The sequence below is a fragment of the Pongo pygmaeus genome, chromosome 6 (genome assembly GCF_028885625.2).
Source record: "Pongo pygmaeus isolate AG05252 chromosome 6, NHGRI_mPonPyg2-v2.0_pri, whole genome shotgun sequence".
Lineage (NCBI taxonomy): Eukaryota > Metazoa > Chordata > Mammalia > Primates > Hominidae > Pongo > Pongo pygmaeus.
Window position 1 is genome coordinate 13,225,421 of NC_072379.2, and position 18,341 is coordinate 13,243,761.

General features: G+C 46.9%; 1 protein-coding gene across 17 annotated transcripts in view; it reads left to right on the forward strand.

Moving 5' to 3' along the window:
* LOC129041219 (general transcription factor II-I repeat domain-containing protein 2B) overlaps positions 1–13,260 on the forward strand; it is a 57,706-nt gene extending 44,446 nt beyond the window's left edge. For 7 of the 17 annotated variants that reach the window (XM_063668250.1, XM_054496605.2, XM_054496607.2 and 4 more), the window contains 6 exons: positions 307–372; positions 2,462–2,539; positions 4,525–4,608; positions 5,900–6,083; positions 7,372–7,400; positions 11,136–13,260. In XM_063668250.1, the coding sequence (XP_063524320.1) occupies positions 307–372; positions 2,462–2,539; positions 4,525–4,608; positions 5,900–6,083; positions 7,372–7,400; positions 11,136–12,739 (2,045 nt within the window). In that variant the 3' untranslated portion in view covers positions 12,740–13,260. The other 10 variants (XM_054496606.2, XM_063668252.1, XM_063668249.1 and 7 more) reach the window with 4 other exon arrangements.
* The last annotated feature ends 5,081 nt before the right edge of the window (positions 13,261–18,341 follow it).

Sequence of the window (18,341 nt, forward strand, 5' to 3'; positions counted from 1 at the left end):
TTAGTAGAGATGGGGTTTCGCCATGTTGCTCAGGCTGGTCTCAAACTCCTGGCCTCAAGTGATCCACCCACCTCGGCCTCCCAAAAGTGCTGGGATTACAGGTGCGAGCCACCATGCCCAGCCCAATTACTGTTTATTATCCTATTATTATTGCTTATAAAATTAAAATTATGTTTATATTTATTATATATGAAATGTATTTAAAATGCCAGGATAAGCTACTTTTTTGGTATAGGAGCAGTCATGTGTTGGAATATGAGGAGAATACTTAATAATGAATGTCATTTTAGACATTTTTTTTTCAAGATTCCACTCCGCTGGTCCCTTCAGAAGAATCAAATAAGGACCCTGAAGCTGAGGTGAAAATCGAAGGTTAGTTGCCCAAAACCCCATTGCCAAGTCTGGTTTTCATTCTTTCTAACAGGATTAATTGTGGAGAGGATGGCAGAGCTCAGTGGCTCAAGCCTGTAATCCCAGCACCTTGGGAGGCCAAGGCAGATGTATTGCTTGAGCCCAGGAGTTTGAGACCAGCCTGGGCAACATGGTGAAACCCTGTCTCTACTAAAAATACAAAATTAGCCAGGCTTGGTGGTGCATGTCTGTATTCCCAGCTACTTGGGAGGCTGAGACAGGAGGATTGCTTGAACCTGGGAGGCGGAGGTTGCAGTGAGCCGAGATCTCACCATTGCACTCCAGCCTGGGTGAAGAGCGAGATTCCATCTAAAAAAAAAAAAAAAATTGTGGGGAAGAGATTGAAATCTCTAATGTGTGTATATATAATAGAGCAGCCCATATTCCCATTAGGGCCCAATGCTTTGGGCTGTTGTAGACAACATAATTAGCTGTGCAAAAAAATTAGAAAGAAAAGAAAAATAATAACCAGGCATGATGGTGCATGCTTGTACTCCCAGCACTTTGTGAGGCCAAGGCAAGAGGATCATTTAAACCCTGGAGTTCTAGATCAGATTGGGCAACATAGTGAGACTCTATCTCTGCAAAAAATAAACATTAAAAAAAATTAGGCAAGGCATGGTGGCTCACGTCTGTAATCCCAGCATTTTGGGAGGCTGAGGTGGGCAGATCACTTGATCCCAGGAGTTTGAGACCAGTCTGGGCATAGTGAAACCCTGTCTCTACTAAAAATACAAAAAGTTAGCAGGGCATGGTGGCACACACCTGTAGTCCCAGCTATTCGGGAGACTGAGGTGGGCCAATCACCTGAGCCCAGGGAAGTCGAGGCTGCAGTGAGCTGTAATTGTGCCATAATACTCCAGCCTGGGTGATGGGAGTGAGATCCTGCCTCAAAACAAACTAACAAAAATATTAGCCAGGCATGGTGGCATGCATCTGTAGTCTCAGCTACTTGGGAGGCTGAGGTGGGAGGATCACTTGAGCCCAGGATTTCAAGGCTGCAGTGAGCTGTGATTATGCCCCTGCACTCCAGCATGGTCAACAGAGCAAGACTCCATCTCTAAAAATAAAAATTAAAAAAAAAATTTTTTTTAAGTCTTGCACATTGGCACTGACCCACAACTGGGCCTCAACTGTGCTGTGTTCACTTGAGGAAAGAATGAAGGGTCGAGGGTACATAAGGGGGGAGAATGGAAAGAAAAGGACGATTCACTCAGACATAGCCCCTTTGCTACCAGAGAGGACAGATAACTATCAAAGGTAACTCCTCAGGCCTGCAGCCAGTGAACTCAGTTTAAGTGCAAGTATCTAAAAGAAGTGAAGTTGAAAGTGTGATTTAAGGCTGGCGTGGTGGGTGGCTCACACCTGTAATCCCAGCACTTTGGGAGACCCAGGTAGGTGAATCCCTTGAGGCCAGGAGTTCGAGACCAGCCTGGCCAACATGGTGAAACTCTGTCTCTACTAAAAATACAAAAATTAGAACCGGGCCTGTTGGCTCACGCCTGTAATCCCAGCACTTTGGGAGGCCCAGGCAGGTGAATCACTTGAGGTCAGGAGTTCTCAACCAGCATGACCAACATGGTGAAACTCTGTCTCTACTAAAAAAATTACAATTATGAGCTGGGCGTGGTGGTGGGCATCTGTAATCCCAGCTACTCAGGAGGCTGAGGCACGAGAATCACTTGAACCTGGGAGGCAGAGGTTGCAGTGAGCCGAGATCGCACCACTGCACTCCAGCCTGGGCGATAGACTTAGTCTCAAAAAAAAAAAAAAAAAATTAACCAGGCATGATGGTGCATGTCTGTGGTCCCAGATACTCACAAGGCTGAGGTGGGAGGATCACTTGACTGTGGGAGGTCGAGGATGCAGTGAGCTAGGATCACACACTGCACTCCAGCCTGGATGGCAGAGTAAGCACCTGTGTCAAAAAAAAAAAAAAAAAAAAAAAAAAAATTCAGTCTGGGCTTCTGATCAAAGCAGCACTTAGACATATTTAAAGGAGAATTGGTCTTATTCTTGGTAAATTCTAAACTTCAACTTCTGTTTTAAGGAAACACAAATTCATCCAGTGTTCCAAATTCTGCAGCAGGTGTTGAAGATCTTAACATCGTTCAAGTGACTGTTCCAGGTATGGACTAATGTTACATTTTTCCTTTTGTCTTAATTATTTTTTGACGTAGGGTGGTCTCTTGGACCTGCCATTTTTCACTTAGTTCACCCTGACAACTAAGAAATGACAGTTTGGGAATATAAAATATTCTGCAAGTTGCTACACACCAAGCATCTTGCTCATATCAGACATTATTAATCAGATATTTTGCTTCTCCTGGCCAAGCCCGAGCATTACCTGGAAAATGCATCTCAGAGCAGGCAGCATGGAGCACCAGCTATGGTTGAACTGGAATTGGCCACAGAGGTGAAATGTTTTGTTACTCATCATTAATAATCTTCTGGCCGGGCACGGTGGCTCACGCCTGTAATCCCAGCACTTTGGGAGGCTGAGATGGGCAGATCGTGAGGTCAGGAGATCGAGACCATCCTGGCTACCACGGTGAAACCCCGTCTCTACTAAAAATACAAAAAAATTAGCCAGGCGTGGTGGCGGGCGCCTGTAGTCCCAGCTACTCGGGAGGCTGAGGCAGGAGAATGGTGTGAACCCAGGAGGCGGAGCTTGCAGTGAGCCGAGATCACACCACTGCACTCCAGCCTGGGCGACAGAGCGAGACTCTGTCTCAAAAAAATAAATAATAATAAATCTTCTTTTCTGAATATGTGTACATGAAATGTATCTGGAAAGATACAAGAGAATCTAATAACATAGTTCCTCCAGGGAAGGAAACTGACCACTGAGATAGGGATGGGAGAGAGACATTTGAGATGTTTCTGTATATTACTCCTCTTGAATGTTGAGCTATGTGATTGCTTTAGTTATTCAAAAATAAATAAAGTTTTAAAGTGTTGAAAAATGTCTAAAAAATAAAAACAAAAAAAAAGGACCAGCATGGTGGCATGTGCCTGTAATCTCAGCACTTTGGGAAGCTGAGGCAGGAGGATCACTTGAGCCCAGGAGTTTGAGACCAGCGTGCACAGCACAGTGAGACTCTGTCTCTAAAAAACAAAAAGAAAAGAAAAACAGACCAGATGCGGTGGCTCACACCTGTAATCCCAGCACTTTGGGAGGCTGAGGCAGGTGGATCACCTGAGGTCAGGAGTTCGAGACCACCAGCCTGGCCAACATGGTGAAACCCTGTCTCTACTAAAAATACAAAAATTAGCTGGGTGTGGTGGCAGGTGCCTGTAATCCCAGCTACTTGGGAGGCTGAGGCAGGAGAATTGCTTGAACCCAGGAGGGGTGCAGTGAATTGCTTGAACCCAGGAGTTTGCAGTGAGCCAAGATTGTACCATTGTACTCCAGCCTGGGCGACAAGAGCAAAACTCAGCCTCAAAACAAAAACACAAAAACAAAAAACAAAACAAAACAAAACAAAAAAACAAAAAAGAAAGAAAAGAAAAGAAAAAAAAGAAAGAAAATAAAAATATACCTTACCTTCTAATCCTAGTACCTCTTATTCCTTTTACTTGTCATATTTCATTGGCTAGGATTTCTATTTTAAGGCTGAAAAGTGGTGGTGGAAGTAAACATGCTTGTCTTGTATGATATTGAAAATATTCCTTAAAAGTAGTATGTAGTATGTTTATATAGGGTTATAATTTGGAAAATTCTCTATTTTCTATAATAGCTTCCATTTCCAAATTTCCAAGATGCTTAATTATTGCTAAAAGTAAACTGAATAACAATCCAGGTTGGGGGGAGGGGGGAGGGATAGCATTGGGAGATATACCTAATGCTAGATGACGAGTTGGTGGGTGCAGCGCACCAGCATGGCACATGTATACATATGTAACTTACCTGCACATTGTGCACATGTACCATAGAGCCTAAAGTATAATAATAATAATAATAAAAGAAAAAAAAAAAGAAAAAAAAAAAAAAAAAAAAAACAATCCAGGTAACGCACTTTCTCGGGTGCTAACAGGCATTTCTCCCAACAGCTTTCTTGGGAGAAAATACATGAATAACCTTGGTTTGTTTATTTGTTTAATTATTTTTAGATAACGAGAAGGAAAGATTATCAAGCATTGAAAAGATCAAACAGCTAAGAGAACAAGTTAATGACCTCTTTAGCCGAAAATTTGGTAAGTTTTTATATCTTTTTATATCCAGAATTCATATACCTAAAATACTTCTTTTTAACAGAATACTTGGCCAGGTGCATTGGCTCACACCTGTAATCCTAGCACTTTAGGAGGCCAAGGCTAGAGAATCACTTGAGCCCAGGAGTTTGAGACCAGCCTGGGCAGCAAAGTGACACCCCAGGTCTACAGAAGAAAAAAAAAATACTTTATCTTATAAGAAATTGATCTTGGCTGGGCGCAGTGGTTCAGGCTTTTAATCCCAGCACTTTGGGAGGCCAAGGTGGGTGGATCACTTGAGGCCAGCAGTTCGAGTCCAGCCTGGCCAACATGGTGAAACCCCATCTCTACTAAAAATACAAAAAATTAGCTGGGTGTGGTGGTGCGCGCCTGCAATCCCAGCTACTCAGGAGGCTGAGGCACGAGAATCACTTGTAACTGGGAGGAAGAGGTTGCAGTGAGCTGAGATTGTGCTATTGCACTCCAGCCTGGGCAACAGAGTGAGACCCTGTCTCAAAAAAAAAAAAAAGAAACTGATCTTTTTGTGAAAGAGCTATGATAAAAATTAGTCAATATGTCTTTTTACAGAAGAGCTTTTGCATGGTAGCATTGACTAATTACAATAAAAATAATAATAGCTATCTTTGTTTTACTGAGTGCTTACCTTGGGTATTATTTTTTGTGTTCAACATGTGTTTGATCATTTAATCCTCACATGAAACCTTTCAGGTAGGCGCCATGATAACCCTGTGTGATGGATGGAGAAACTGAGTTTGCCTCCTACCCATGCTAATTTCAAAATTTTAAAATTATATTCACACATCATAGTACCACTGGGAAATAAAATGACTGATCATAAGTATTGTCGTTTGATACTTCTAAATCCTGACATTAAAGATGAATCCTCGTTTAGGAAATGTAAGGAACAAACTCAGCTAGTTTTATTTGTGTTTTTTTTTTTTTAATTTGTTGTTTTATTTTGTGTTGTTTTGTTTTGAGGCAGGGTCTTGCTCTGTCTCCCAGGCTGGAGTGCAGTGGGGCGATCTCGGCTTACTGCAACTTCTGCCTCCTGGGTCCCTCCCGTGTAGCCGGGATTACAGGCATGCGCCACCACGCCCAGCTAATTTTTGTATTTTTAGTAGAGACAGGGTTTCACCATGTTAGCCAGGCTGGTCTCGAACTCCTGGCCTCAAGTGATTCACCCGCCTCAGTCTCCCAAAGGGCTGGGATTACAGGTGTGAGCCACCGCGCCCAGCCAAACTCAGCTGGTTTTATGCTGCTCATCCCGTCACAGGTGAAGCAATTGGCGTGGATTTCCCTGTGAAAGTTCCCTACAGGAAGATCACATTCAACCCAGGCTGTGTGGTGATTGATGGCATGCCCCCGGGGGTGGTATTCAAGGCCCCCGGCTATCTGGAAATCAGTTCCATGAGGAGGATCTTGGAGGCAGCTGAGTTTATCAAATTCACAGTCATCAGGTAAGTGAGTCAAGAGAAGGAATCTGGAGACTCTGACTTGCCCGAGGTGGGCATTTGGCTGCTCAGGAATGTCTGTCCCATGATTTGGGCTGGGGGTTTATTCCCGCAGTTGATCGCTGGGCCATGCTGCCTCTCACACTGACTTCATCATCTTCTGCTTCCTTGAGATGTATCCATGTCCGTGTTCCTCGGTGATCACGGGCAGCCCATCCCAGTTTTAGCTCACACAGCACCTAGCATAGAGTTAACACTCCGCAAAAGTTTGTCCAATAAAACTAAGTGGGGCCGGGCGCGGTGGCTCACGCCTGTAATCCCAGCACTTTGGGAGGCTAAGGTGGGCAGATCGCCTGAGGTCAGGAGTTTGAGGCGAGCCTGGCCAACATGGTGAAACCCCGTCGCTACTAAAAATACAAACGTTAGCCGGGTGTGGTGGCGTGTGCCTCTAATACCAGCTACTCAGGAGGCTGAGGCATGAGAATCACTTGACCTGGGAGGTGGAGGTTGCAGTGACCTGAGATGGCACCACTGCACTCCAGCCTCGGCAGCAGAATGAGACTCCATCTCAAAACATAAATAAATAGGCTGGGCATGGTGGCTCAGGCCTGTAATCCCAGCATTTTAGGAGGCCGAGGCAGGTGGATCATTTGAGGTCAGGAGTTCGAGACCAGCCTGGCCAACATGGTGAAACTCCATCTCTACTAAAAATAAACATTAGCCAGGTGTAGTGGTACGTGCCTGTAATCCCAGCTACTCAGGAGAATCACTTGAACCTGGAATGCGGAGGTTGCAGTGAGCCCAGATGACACCACTGCACTCCAGCCTGGGTGATGGAGTGAGACTCTGTCTCAAAACAAAAACAAAAACAAAAACAAAAAGCTCGATGTAGTGGCTCATGCCTGTAATCCCAGCACTTTGGGAGGCCAAAGTAGGTAGATCTTCTGAGGTCAGGAGTTCAAGACTAGCCTGGCCAACATGGTGAAACTAAAAATACAAAAAAATTAGCTGGGCGTGGTGGCGGGCACCTGTAATCCCAGCTACTCAGGAGGCTGAGGCAGGAGAATGGCTTGAACCCGGGAGGCGGAGGTTGCGGTGAGCTGAGATCGCGCCACCGTACTCCAGCCTGGGTGACACAGCGAGACTCTGTCTCAAAAAAAACAAAAACAAAACAAATCAATAAATAAATATTCTTCTGTAAAAAAATAAATAAGTAAAAATTAAAAAAAAAAACTAAGTAGACAAAAGAGGAAACATGAGCTTGTCGCATTTATCAATGTGTCTTTCTCTTCAGGCCGCTTCCAGGGCTTGAGCTCAGTAATGGTGAGTATTCTACATGGTGAGAAGAACGTTCTGGCAATGTTGGGCCGTGGGAAGTGTCTCGGTGGGCGCTCACCACAGGGTTTTTGCTTCCGTGAGCCTGAGACCCAAATATGCAGCCTTCGATGCATGCTTTATTTTTCCGGCATGTGATAAAGTTAGATAACTCTGTTACTTGAGTTTGATTAACCAGGCATTTTTTTTCTCATACGACAGTCTGAAGGAGCGTGATCTGTATCACACCATGAGTGTGATGTGTGATGTGGCACATTCTTTTTTTTTTTTTTTTTTTTGGAGACGGAGTCTTGCTCTGTCACCCAGGCTGGAGTGCAATGGCACAATCTCGGCTCACCGCAACCTCCGCCTCCCGGGTTCAACCGATTCTTCTGCCTCAGCCTCCCGAGTAGCTGGGACTATAGGCGCATGCCACCACGCCTGGCTAATTTTTGTATTTTTAGTAGAGATGGGGTTTTGCCATGTTGGCCAGGCTGGTCTCGAACTTCTGACCTCAAAGGATCCGCCCGCCTCCACCTCCCAAAGTGCTGGGATTACAGACATGAGCCACCATGCATGGCTGATGTGGCACGCTATTCAAGTGTGCTTTGTGGTGGGGGCTCCCCTGAGGCCACCCGCACAGCTGCACTCAGGATCACAGTACCGATCTCCTCTGTGTTAGTTGGTAAATAGTGCCTGCCTGGCCACCCGGTCCCGCCCTAATACCCCCCAACCTTGGCTTGACCTTCCTACAGTGCTGAAGCAAAAGGGGTTCCACCGGGCACAGCAGGGGCCCCCAGAACCCTTCCAGTGCTGAGACTAGCGTCTGTTCTTTTTTTTTTTTTTTTGAGACAGAGTCTCGCTCTGTCACCCAGGCTGGAGTGCAGTGGCAAGATCTCGGCTCACTGCAACCTCCGCCTCCCGGGTAAGCGATTCTCTGCCTCAGCCTTCCGATTAGCTGGGATTACAGGTGGGGGCCGCCACATTCGGCTACTTTTTGTATTTTTTAGTAGAGACAGGGTTTAGCCATGTTGGCCAGGCTGGTCTCAAACTCGTGACCTCAAGTGATCCACCCGCCTTGGCCTCCCAAAGTGCTGGGATTACAGATGTGAGCCACTGCACCTGGCTCAGCATCTGTTCTGATTGAGCAATGCCCAGGCACTCTGCTTCTTAAATATTCTCTTTTTTTTCCCCTTCAACATTTATTTTAAGTTCTAGAGGATGTGCAGGTTTGTTACATAGGTAAACGTGTGCCATGGTGGTTTGCTGCACCTATCAACCCATCACCTAGGTATTAAGTCCAGCATGCATTAGCTATTCTTCCTGATGCTCTCTCTCCCCCCACCTGCCCCCACCTGCCCGCACCCTGTTAAATATTCTTAATGTCTTCCCCGGAGCCCTTGCAAGTGAGTCAGTATCCTGTCAAGTAGAATACAGAGAGGTGTTCTCACAAGCATGAGTCACCAGGGAACCTCCTAATGTAACGTTTGAAAACCAAAGTAGGCTGGGCGCGGTGACTCATGCCTGTAATCTCAGCACTTTGGGAGGCCGAGGCGGGTGGATCATAAGGTCAGGAGATGAAGACCCTTCTGTACAACGCGGTGAAACTCCATCTCTACTAGAAATACAAAAATTAGCCAGGCATGGTGGTGCGTGCCTGTAATCCCAGCTACTCGGGAGGCTGAGGCAGGAAAATCACTTGAACCAGGGAGTTGGAGGTTGCAGTGAGCCCAGATCGTGCCATTGCACTCCAGTTTGGCTACAGAGCAAGACTCTGTCTCAAAAAAAAAAAAAAAAAAGAAAACCAAAGTATCTTATTAAAATGCTCCATTCTTATTCCCAAACGCATCTGATTGCTAAATGATTTTTTGATCTTTTATAATAGCTTTATTTATTTATTTTATTATTATTGGAGTTCTTTAGAGACAAGGTTCACTCTGTCACCCAGGCTGGAGTGCAGTGGTGTGATCATAGCTCACTGCAGCCTGGAACTCCTGCCCTCAGGTGATTCTCCCACCTCCACCTCCCGAGTAGCTGGGACAGCACTGCCATGCCCAGATAATTTTTTTTTTTTTTTTTCTGTAGAGACAGGGTCTCGCTATGTTTCCCAGGCTGGCCTTGAGCTTCTGGCTTCAAGCGATCCTCCTGCCTCAGCCTCCCAAAGTGCTGGGATTATAGGCATGAGCTGCTGTACATGGCCTACATTTTCTCAAGGTGCACTTTTATGTGTGTGTACTCTGGAAATACCTTGATTACTTGCAGGGTGGCCAGGTTCTTTAAATCTAAAACACTAGCCCCTGTACACTCAAACACACTTATATGAATGAGTTTTGTGTGGGTCTGTGGCCGTCAACCTCGTCATTTGAGACTCACAGTAGGTAAAAATCATATGCCTTTCTGTGCTCATTCCCATCTCTGTTATTGCAAAGTTTTCTTGGGAATCAAATGAGAAAATATGTTAAAATGCTCACGCCTATAATCCCAGGACTTTTGGAGGCCAAGGCAAGAGGATTGCTTGAGGCCAGGAGTTCGAGACCAGCCTGGGCAACATAGCAAGACCCCATCTCTACAGAAAATTTAAAAATCAGCTGGACACAGTGGCTCACGCCTGTAGCCCCAGCTACTTGGCAGGCTAAAGCAGGAAGATCACTTAAACTCAGGAGTTTGAGACAGCAGAGAGCCATAATTGCAATACTACACTCCAGCCTGGGTGACAGAACAAGACCCTGTCTCTAAAAAGAAAATGCAAACATATTATCAAATAATTCCTGTTTAAACTGGACATAACAAGCACAGCTACATGCTGAACCCCATTAAAGGTGTCTTTTGTTTGGCTCATGTACTTTTAAAAATAAGAATGAGGCTGGGCACAGTGGCTTCTGTAATCCCAGCACTTTGGGAGGCCAAGGGGGGTGGATCGCTTGAGCCTGGGGGTTTCAGACCAGCCTGGGTAACATGGTAAGACTCCAGCTCTACAAAAAAAAAAAAAAAAGAAGAAGAAGAAAAAAAGAAAAGAAAGAAAGAGAGGAAAATAGCTCCGTGTGGTGGTGCATGCCTGTAGTCCCAGCAACCGGGGAGCTGAAGTGGGAGGATCACCTGAGCCCAGGGAGTTCCAGGCTTCAGTGAGCCATTATCACACCACAAACCAGGCACTCTTTCATAGAAGTCAATCTTCAGGTTTTCTTTAGAAAACCTGAAGATCTGGCTGGGTGCAGTGGCTCATGCCTGTAATCCCAGCACTTTGGGAGGCTGCGGTGGGCGGATCACCTGAGGTCAGGAGTTCGAGACCAACCTGGACAACATGATGAAATCTCATCTCTACTAAAAATACAAAAATTAGCTGGGCGTGGTTGTGGGCGCCTGTCATATCAGCTACTTAGGAGGCTGAGGCAGAAGAATCGCTTGAACCTGGGAGGCAGAAGTTGCAGTGAGCTGAGATTGAGCCACTGCACTCCAGCCTGGGCGACAGAGCAAAACTCCGTCTCAACAACGACAACAAAAATTTAGTCTTCAGGTTTTCTTTAGAAAACGTGAAGATCTGGCCACAGCTGGCGTCCTGGCAGCGCTTTGCTGGAGTTGAGGGTCAGCCGTCCCTCTCTGCAGGGTGGGTCACCCTCCTGTTAACCACACCCCTCCCCGCCCGCTTCCTCCCTCACGTGCGTCATCAAGCATTTGCTGTTGTTTTCCTCATAGTAGTGATAAGAGAAAAGTGAAATATCTTTGTCTCCCTTTCTCTGTCAAAAGTGGGAAAACGAAAGATAGACCAGGAGGGCCGTGTGTTTCAAGAAAAGTGGGAGAGAGCCTATTTCTTCGTGGAAGTACAGAATATTCCAACATGTCTCATATGCAAACAAAGCATGTCTGTGTCCAAAGAATATAACCTAAGACGCCACTATCAAACCAACCACAGCAAGCACTATGACCAGTATACGGAAAGAATGCGTGACGAGAAGCTTCACGAGCTGAAAAAAGGGCTCAGGAAGTATCTCTTAGGCTCGTCAGACACCGACTGTCCCGAGCAAAAACAAGTATTTGCAAACCCAAGTCCAACCCAGAAATCCCCCGTGCAGCCTGTAGAGGACCTGGCTGGGAACTTATGGGAGAAGTTACGTGAAAAAATCAGGTCTTTTGTGTCATATTCTATCGCAATCGATGAGATCACGGATATAAATAATACCACCCAGTTGGCCATATTTATCCGCGGCGTCGATGAGAACTTCGATGTGTCCGAAGAACTTCTGGACACGGTGCCCATGACGGGTACAAAATCTGGAAACGAGATCTTTTCGCGTGTTGAGAAGAGCCTGAAAAAGTTCTGTATCGACTGGTCGAAGTTAGTAAGCGTGGCCTCCACTGGCACCCCAGCGATGGTGGATGCCAATAACGGGCTTGTCACGAAACTGCAGTCCAGGGTGGCGACGTTCTGCAAGGGTGCGGAACTGAAGTCCGTCTGTTGTATAATTCATCCGGAATCACTCTGTGCTCAGAAGTTGAAGATGGACCACGTCATGGACGTGGTAGTGAAGTCCGTGAACTGGATATGCTCCCGGGGACTGAACCACAGCGAGTTCACAACCTTGCTCTATGAGCTGGACAGCCAATACGGTAGCCTCCTGTACTACACGGAGATTAAGTGGCTCAGTCGCGGGCTGGTGCTAAAGAGATTTTTCGAATCGTTGGAAGAAATCGACTCCTTCATGTCATCCAGAGGGAAACCCCTGCCTCAGCTGAGCTCCATAGATTGGATCCGAGACCTGGCCTTCTTGGTTGACATGACGATGCATCTGAACACTTTGAACATCTCTCTCCAAGGACACTCCCAAATCGTCACGCAGATGTATGACCTGATCCGGGCGTTCCTAGCAAAACTGTGCCTCTGGGAGACTCATTTGGCGAGGAATAATCTGGCCCACTTTCCCACCCTGAAATCGGTTTCCAGAAATGAAAGCGATGGCCTGAACTACATTCCCAAAATCGCGGAACTCAAGACTGAATTCCAGAAAAGGCTGTCTGATTTCAAACTCTACGAAAGCGAACTGACTCTGTTCAGCTCCCCGTTCTCCACGAAGATCGACAGTGTGCACGAGGAGCTCCAGATGGAGGTTATCGACCTGCAATGCAACACGGTCCTGAAGACGAAATACGACAAGGTGGGAATACCAGAATTCTACAAGTACCTCTGGGGTAGCTACCCGAAATACAAGCACCATTGCGCAAAGATTCTCTCCATGTTCGGGAGCACCTACATCTGCGAACAGCTGTTCTCCATTATGAAACTGAGCAAAACAAAATACTGCTCCCAGTTAAAGGATTCCCAGTGGGATTCTGTACTCCACATCGCAACGTGATGGAGAGAAAACTCCTGGCAGGGCCCTATGGTGGGAAAGGCTGGAGTCTTCTAGTCCCAAGGGATTGGGAGATGATAAAATGAATTTTTTTTTTCTTTTTTGAGGTGGAGTCTTGCTCTGTCACCCAGGTTGGAGTGCAGTGGCATGATCTCGGCTTACTGCAACCTCCAGCTCCTGGGTTCGAACAATTCTCCTGCCTCAGCCTCCCGAGCAGCTGGGACTACAGGCGTGCGCCACCATGCCCGGCTAATTTTTGTATTAGTAGAGATGAAGTTTCACCATGTTGGCCAGGCTGGTCTCCAACTCCTGACCTCAGGTGATCCACCCGCCTCGACCTCACAAAGTGCTGGGATTACAGGCATGAACCACTGTGCCCAGCCGACAAAATGAGTTCTTAAACATTTGTTTTTTTTTCAGTTTTTTTTCCACTTTGAATCAAAAATATAATCTGCAGTATCATACTTGTTTATATTACATTGTATGCCTCACTATTCAGTAAAAATCAAGAAAGTTTTATTGTATTATTGGTAGTTGCCTTTTCTTATGCCTGGCCTGTTTCATTCATTCACATTACCTGCTTGCCACCCTGATAGTCACTGTAGTTGGCATCTTGAAGTTTAAATCAATCAACAGAGAAATAGGGAGAGAGACGTGTATATTTGCTTTTTGGTTTTGGGGGTTCTTTTTTTGGGACGGAGTCTCACTCTGTTACCCAGGCTGGAGTGCAATGGGGCGATCTGGGCTCACTGCAGCCTCTGCCTCCTGGGTTCAAGTGATTCCCTTGCCTCAGCCTCCCGAGTAGCCGGGGTTACAGGTGCCCACCACCACACCCAGCTCATTTTTCTATTTTTAGTAGAGATAGGGTTTCACCATGTTGGCCAGGCTGGTCACAAACTCCTGACCTCAAGTGATCTGCCCGCCTCGGCCTCCCAAAGTGCTAGAATTACAGGCGTGAGCCACCGTGCCCAGCCCGAGACATGTATATTTGTGGAGGAGTATATATGAACCCACATTTATCCCCCGTTCCCATCTGCGTGGTATCCCACATGGTCTAATATGTTTCCAAGTTTCAGGAGAAATAGTTGAAAACATACTGACATACTATAATCCTATGTTATCTGTCTCTGCCTTCACCTGGAACCAGAAAGGTCAGGTTTAAAATGGAAAACCCCAGAGCCAGAAAGGTCAGGTTTAAAATGGAAAACCCCAAAGCAAATAACATAGGCTTTGTCTATAAAAGTTAGACAAAGTAAGTTAAGGTTTAGAGGTTTTTTTTGTTGTTGTTGTTTCTTTTCTATGAATAGTTACAGAAAAGTTGTGGCCAAGCACGTGGCTCACACCTGTAATCCCAGCACTTTGGGAGGCCAAGGTGGGTGGATCACTTGAGGTCAGGAGTTCGAGACCAGCCTGGGTAACGTGGTGAAACCCTGTTTCTACTAAAAACACACAAATTTGCCGGGTATGGTGGCACGCGCCTGTAATCCCAGCTACTCAGAAGGCTGAGGCAGGAGAATCACTTGAACCCAGGAGACAGAGGTTGCAGTGAGCCGAGATTGTGCCATTGCACTCCAGCCTGGGCGACAGAGTGAGACTTTGTCTCAAAAAAAAAAAAAAAGAAAAGTTGCAAAAATAAAAATAGTATGGAAAATACTCACATGCCCTTTAGCCAGACTCTCAATTGTTAACATTTTACCCTTGTTTCATTATTGGATCACTTTGTCTCCCTCCCTGCTTCCCTCCCTCTCCCTCTCACTCATATGTGTGTATGTGTATCTATAATCAGTGCCTATGGTAAGTGTGTATAAGCAAATGTCTATGAGTATCTATGATATGTGTATAAATGGATGTGCATTTTTTTTCCTGGACCGTTCAAGGGAAAGTTACATACATCATTTACCCCTAAATACTTCAGTGAGTATTTTCAGAGAACAGGGATATTTTCTTACACAATAACGTTTCCTTTACCAACTTCAGTAAATTGAACATTGTTGCAATTATTTTATCCAGTTTACTGTTCATACTCTAGTTTTCTCTGTTGACCCAATAATATCTTTCCCTTTTTTATTTTTGGAAACAAGGAAATGGGCTTGCTCTGTCACCCAGGCTGGAGTGCAGTGGTGCGACCTTGGCTCACTGCATCCTCTGCTTCCTGGGTTCAAGTGATCCTCCCACCTCAGCCTTCCAAGTAGCTGGGACTACAGGTGCATGCTACCATAACCAGCTAATTTTTGTGGGGTTTTTTTGTTGTTGTTGTAGAGACGGGGTCTCCCTTTGTTGCCCAGGCTAGTCTCAAACTTCCGGGCTCAAGCGATCTACCCGCCTCGGCTTCCCAAAGTGATATCTTTCCCTTAAGAGCATTTTTCTCCTGGCAGGTTGTCATTTGAAGGTGTGTGTTTGTGTGTTTGTGTGTGTGTGTGTGTGTGTGTAATCTCTATTAGTCACTGGAATTAGTGACACAAAATTGTGAATACTTTCCAGATCGGGGGAATTCATGTGACCAGGGTGGAGGAAGGCTGTGGATCTCCATCTAATGACCCACTCAGGAAGCGATGGAGAAAAGGACTTTGATAAAAATGACACGGGGTGCAGGAGGGAGAGAGCAACCCCCAGGCCAGGAGCCCAGTTGGAGCCCAGGTGCTTATCCTTAGACACAGGGAAATGACCCCCCTCCACGCGGTTCCTGTCGTTGACTTCAGGTACAGCTGGGTCTGGCAAGCTCAGCGCTCTTTTGGAGAAGGAATCCCAGATGGGCTGGTTTATAATGGGAGTTGGAGGGGAGTCCAGGTCTTGATGGAAGTGAGCACTTGTTCACACCACATATCAGAAGTGTGGCCGTGCAGCAGGACCAGAGCAGCCCCCTCTTTCATAGACAGGAAACTGAAGCTCAAGAGTGGCTAAGTGGCTCGCTCCAGGTCACACAGCCATTATAGGAGTTGTCAGGATTCAAACCAGGGTCCATGTGACTCCAAAGTCCATGTGCTTCACTTTTTGTTTTTGAGATGGAGTGTCGCTCTGTCGCCCAGGCTGGAGTGCAGTGGTGTGATCTTGGCCCAATGCAACCTCCGCCTCTCAGGTTCTAGTGATTCTCGTGCCTCAGCCTCCCGAGTAGCTGGGACTACAGGCATGCGCCACCACGCCCAACTAATTTTTGTATTTTTTAGTAGAGACGGGGTTTCACCATGTTGGCCAGGCTGGTCTTGAACCCCTGACCTCAAGTGATCCGCCCACCTTGGCCTCCCAAAGTGCTGGGATTACAGGCATGAGCCACGACACCCGGCCCATGTGCTTCAATCCTAAGCAGCCACTGTGCCTGACACGGAGACCTAGCAGGTATCTGTCATGCAGCCTCTGTCCTAATCATCTGTCATGTGTGTGGCTCCCTGGTGGTCCACCAATCAGATGATAGGGAGGGGACAGTAGGGTTCGGCCTAGGCTGCCTTCTGTTGGCCGGACCATTCATGAAGCTGTTCTGCTTAGAATCAGTTCCCAAGGCCCCAGGAATGTGTGTTGGGACCAGGATGGCTTGAGATATGATGGCCACTGACATGCACTGTCACTCTTGGGACTGAGCTGAGACTGTGGGAATGACTGAATGGCTGGGAAAGGTTTTTCGTTTGTTTTTTTTTTTGAGATGGAGTCTTGCTCGGTTGCCCAGCCTGGAGCGCAGTGGCACGATCTCAGCTCACTGTAACCTCTGCCTCCCGAGTTCAAGCAATTCTCCTGCCTCAGCCTCCCGAGTAGCTGGGATGACAGGCGCCCCCCGCCACACCCAGCTAATGTTTGTATTTTTAGTAGAGACGGGATTTCACCATGTTGGCCAGGCTGGTCTGGAACTCCTGACCTCAGGTGATCCACCCAACTCAGCCTCCCAAAGTGCTGGGATTACAGGCGTGAGCCACCGAGCCTGGCCGAGAGAGGTTTTTAGTAGGGCAATGGGGTGTCTCAAGAGCCCTTGAGAGTGGTGTGGTCCAGGGAGATGGGCAGGGGCCCAGCCTAGGAGTAGGGGCTGGATTTGGTGGGTCTTTGTCAGTTTTCAGGGGCAGGGGTTGCACTGCATCTATCCCAAGTCCCCGACTTCTCATCCCAGGATGGGCAGAGGAAAGAGCCAATCTCTCCGCTAACACAGGCCCTGGGACTAGGGGTCTACAGAGGGCCCTGGAAGCCAGACCCCCTCACACTTGGGCTGGCACGTACCTGTGTGTCGTATTCCCTCCTCTGAGCCACAGGCCTGAACCACAGATCCTGAGCTCTGCAGGGTCAGGATAAAGTACTGGATCTGGAAGGCCTTAGAATCAAAAAGAAAAGCCTAGGCCAGCCGCGGTGGCTCATGCCTGTAATCCCACCACTTTGGAAGGCCAAGGCAGGCGGATCACCTGAGGTCAGGAGTTCAAGACCAGGCTGACCAACATGGTGAAACCTCATCTCTACTAAAATTACAAAAAATTAGCCGGGCAGGGTGGCGGGCACTTGTAATCCCAGCTGTCCTGGAGGCTGAGGCAGGAGAATCGCTTGAACCCGGGAGGCAGAGGTTGCAGTGAGCTGAGGTCACTCCATTGTACTCCACTTGGGTGACAAGAGCGAAACTCCATCAAAAAAAAAGAAGAGAAGAAAAACCTGGTTCCACCTCCCAGCAGTGTCACTTTCTTGCATTATTTCATAAGCAAACCACTTCATTAATTTTATGAGCTTTGGTTTCCTCATCCATAAAACACCTACCAGACAGTGTTGGTCTCAGAGCTGGAGATGATGCAATGAGCCTAGCACTATGACTGGCCTCAAGAAAATTGTTGGCTAAACAGAGGTGCAGCCCTTAGAACAGGCAACTTTAGTTTTTTACTCCCTTCCCTGTGGGCGTGGCTTCCCAATCACCCACCCACGGAGAGGCCTCCTCCCCAGCACGCTGCAAGGGCCACTTTAAGGGGATTAGAAATATACAAAAACCATGGGGAAACATTTGGTCAGGACCTCAGCTTGGAAAAAAATGAAACAATCACGAAAATAAGTATTTTCTCTTCTTTTTTATATGTATGTATATTTTTTATTTTTATTTATTTATTTATTTATTTTTGAGACAGAGTCATGCTCTGTCGCCCAGGCTGGAGTACGGTGGCGCGATCTCGGCTCACTGTAACCTCTGCCTCCCGGGTTCAAGCGATTCTTCCGCCTCAGCCTCCTGAGTACCTGGGATTACAGACGTGTACCACCACACCCGGCTAATTTTTTTGTTGTTGTTGTATTTTTAGTAGAGACAGGGTTTCACCATGTTGGCCAAGCTGGTCTCGAACTCCTGGCCTCAAGTCATCCACCTGCCTCGGCCTCCCAAAGCGCTGGGATTACAGGCGTGAAACATTGTGCCTGGCCTTTAATTTGTTTTTTTTAGAGACAGGGTCTTGCTCTGTCACCCAGGCTGAAGTACAGTGGCACAATCACACCTTACTGCAGCCTCAAACTCCTGGGCTCAAGTGATCCTCCCACCCAACCTGGGACTACAGGTGCACACTACCACACCTGTCTAATTTTTAAAAATGTTTGTCTAGACGGGTCTCACCATGTGGCCCAGGCTGGTCTTGAACTCCTGGCCCCAAGCAATCCTTCCACCTTG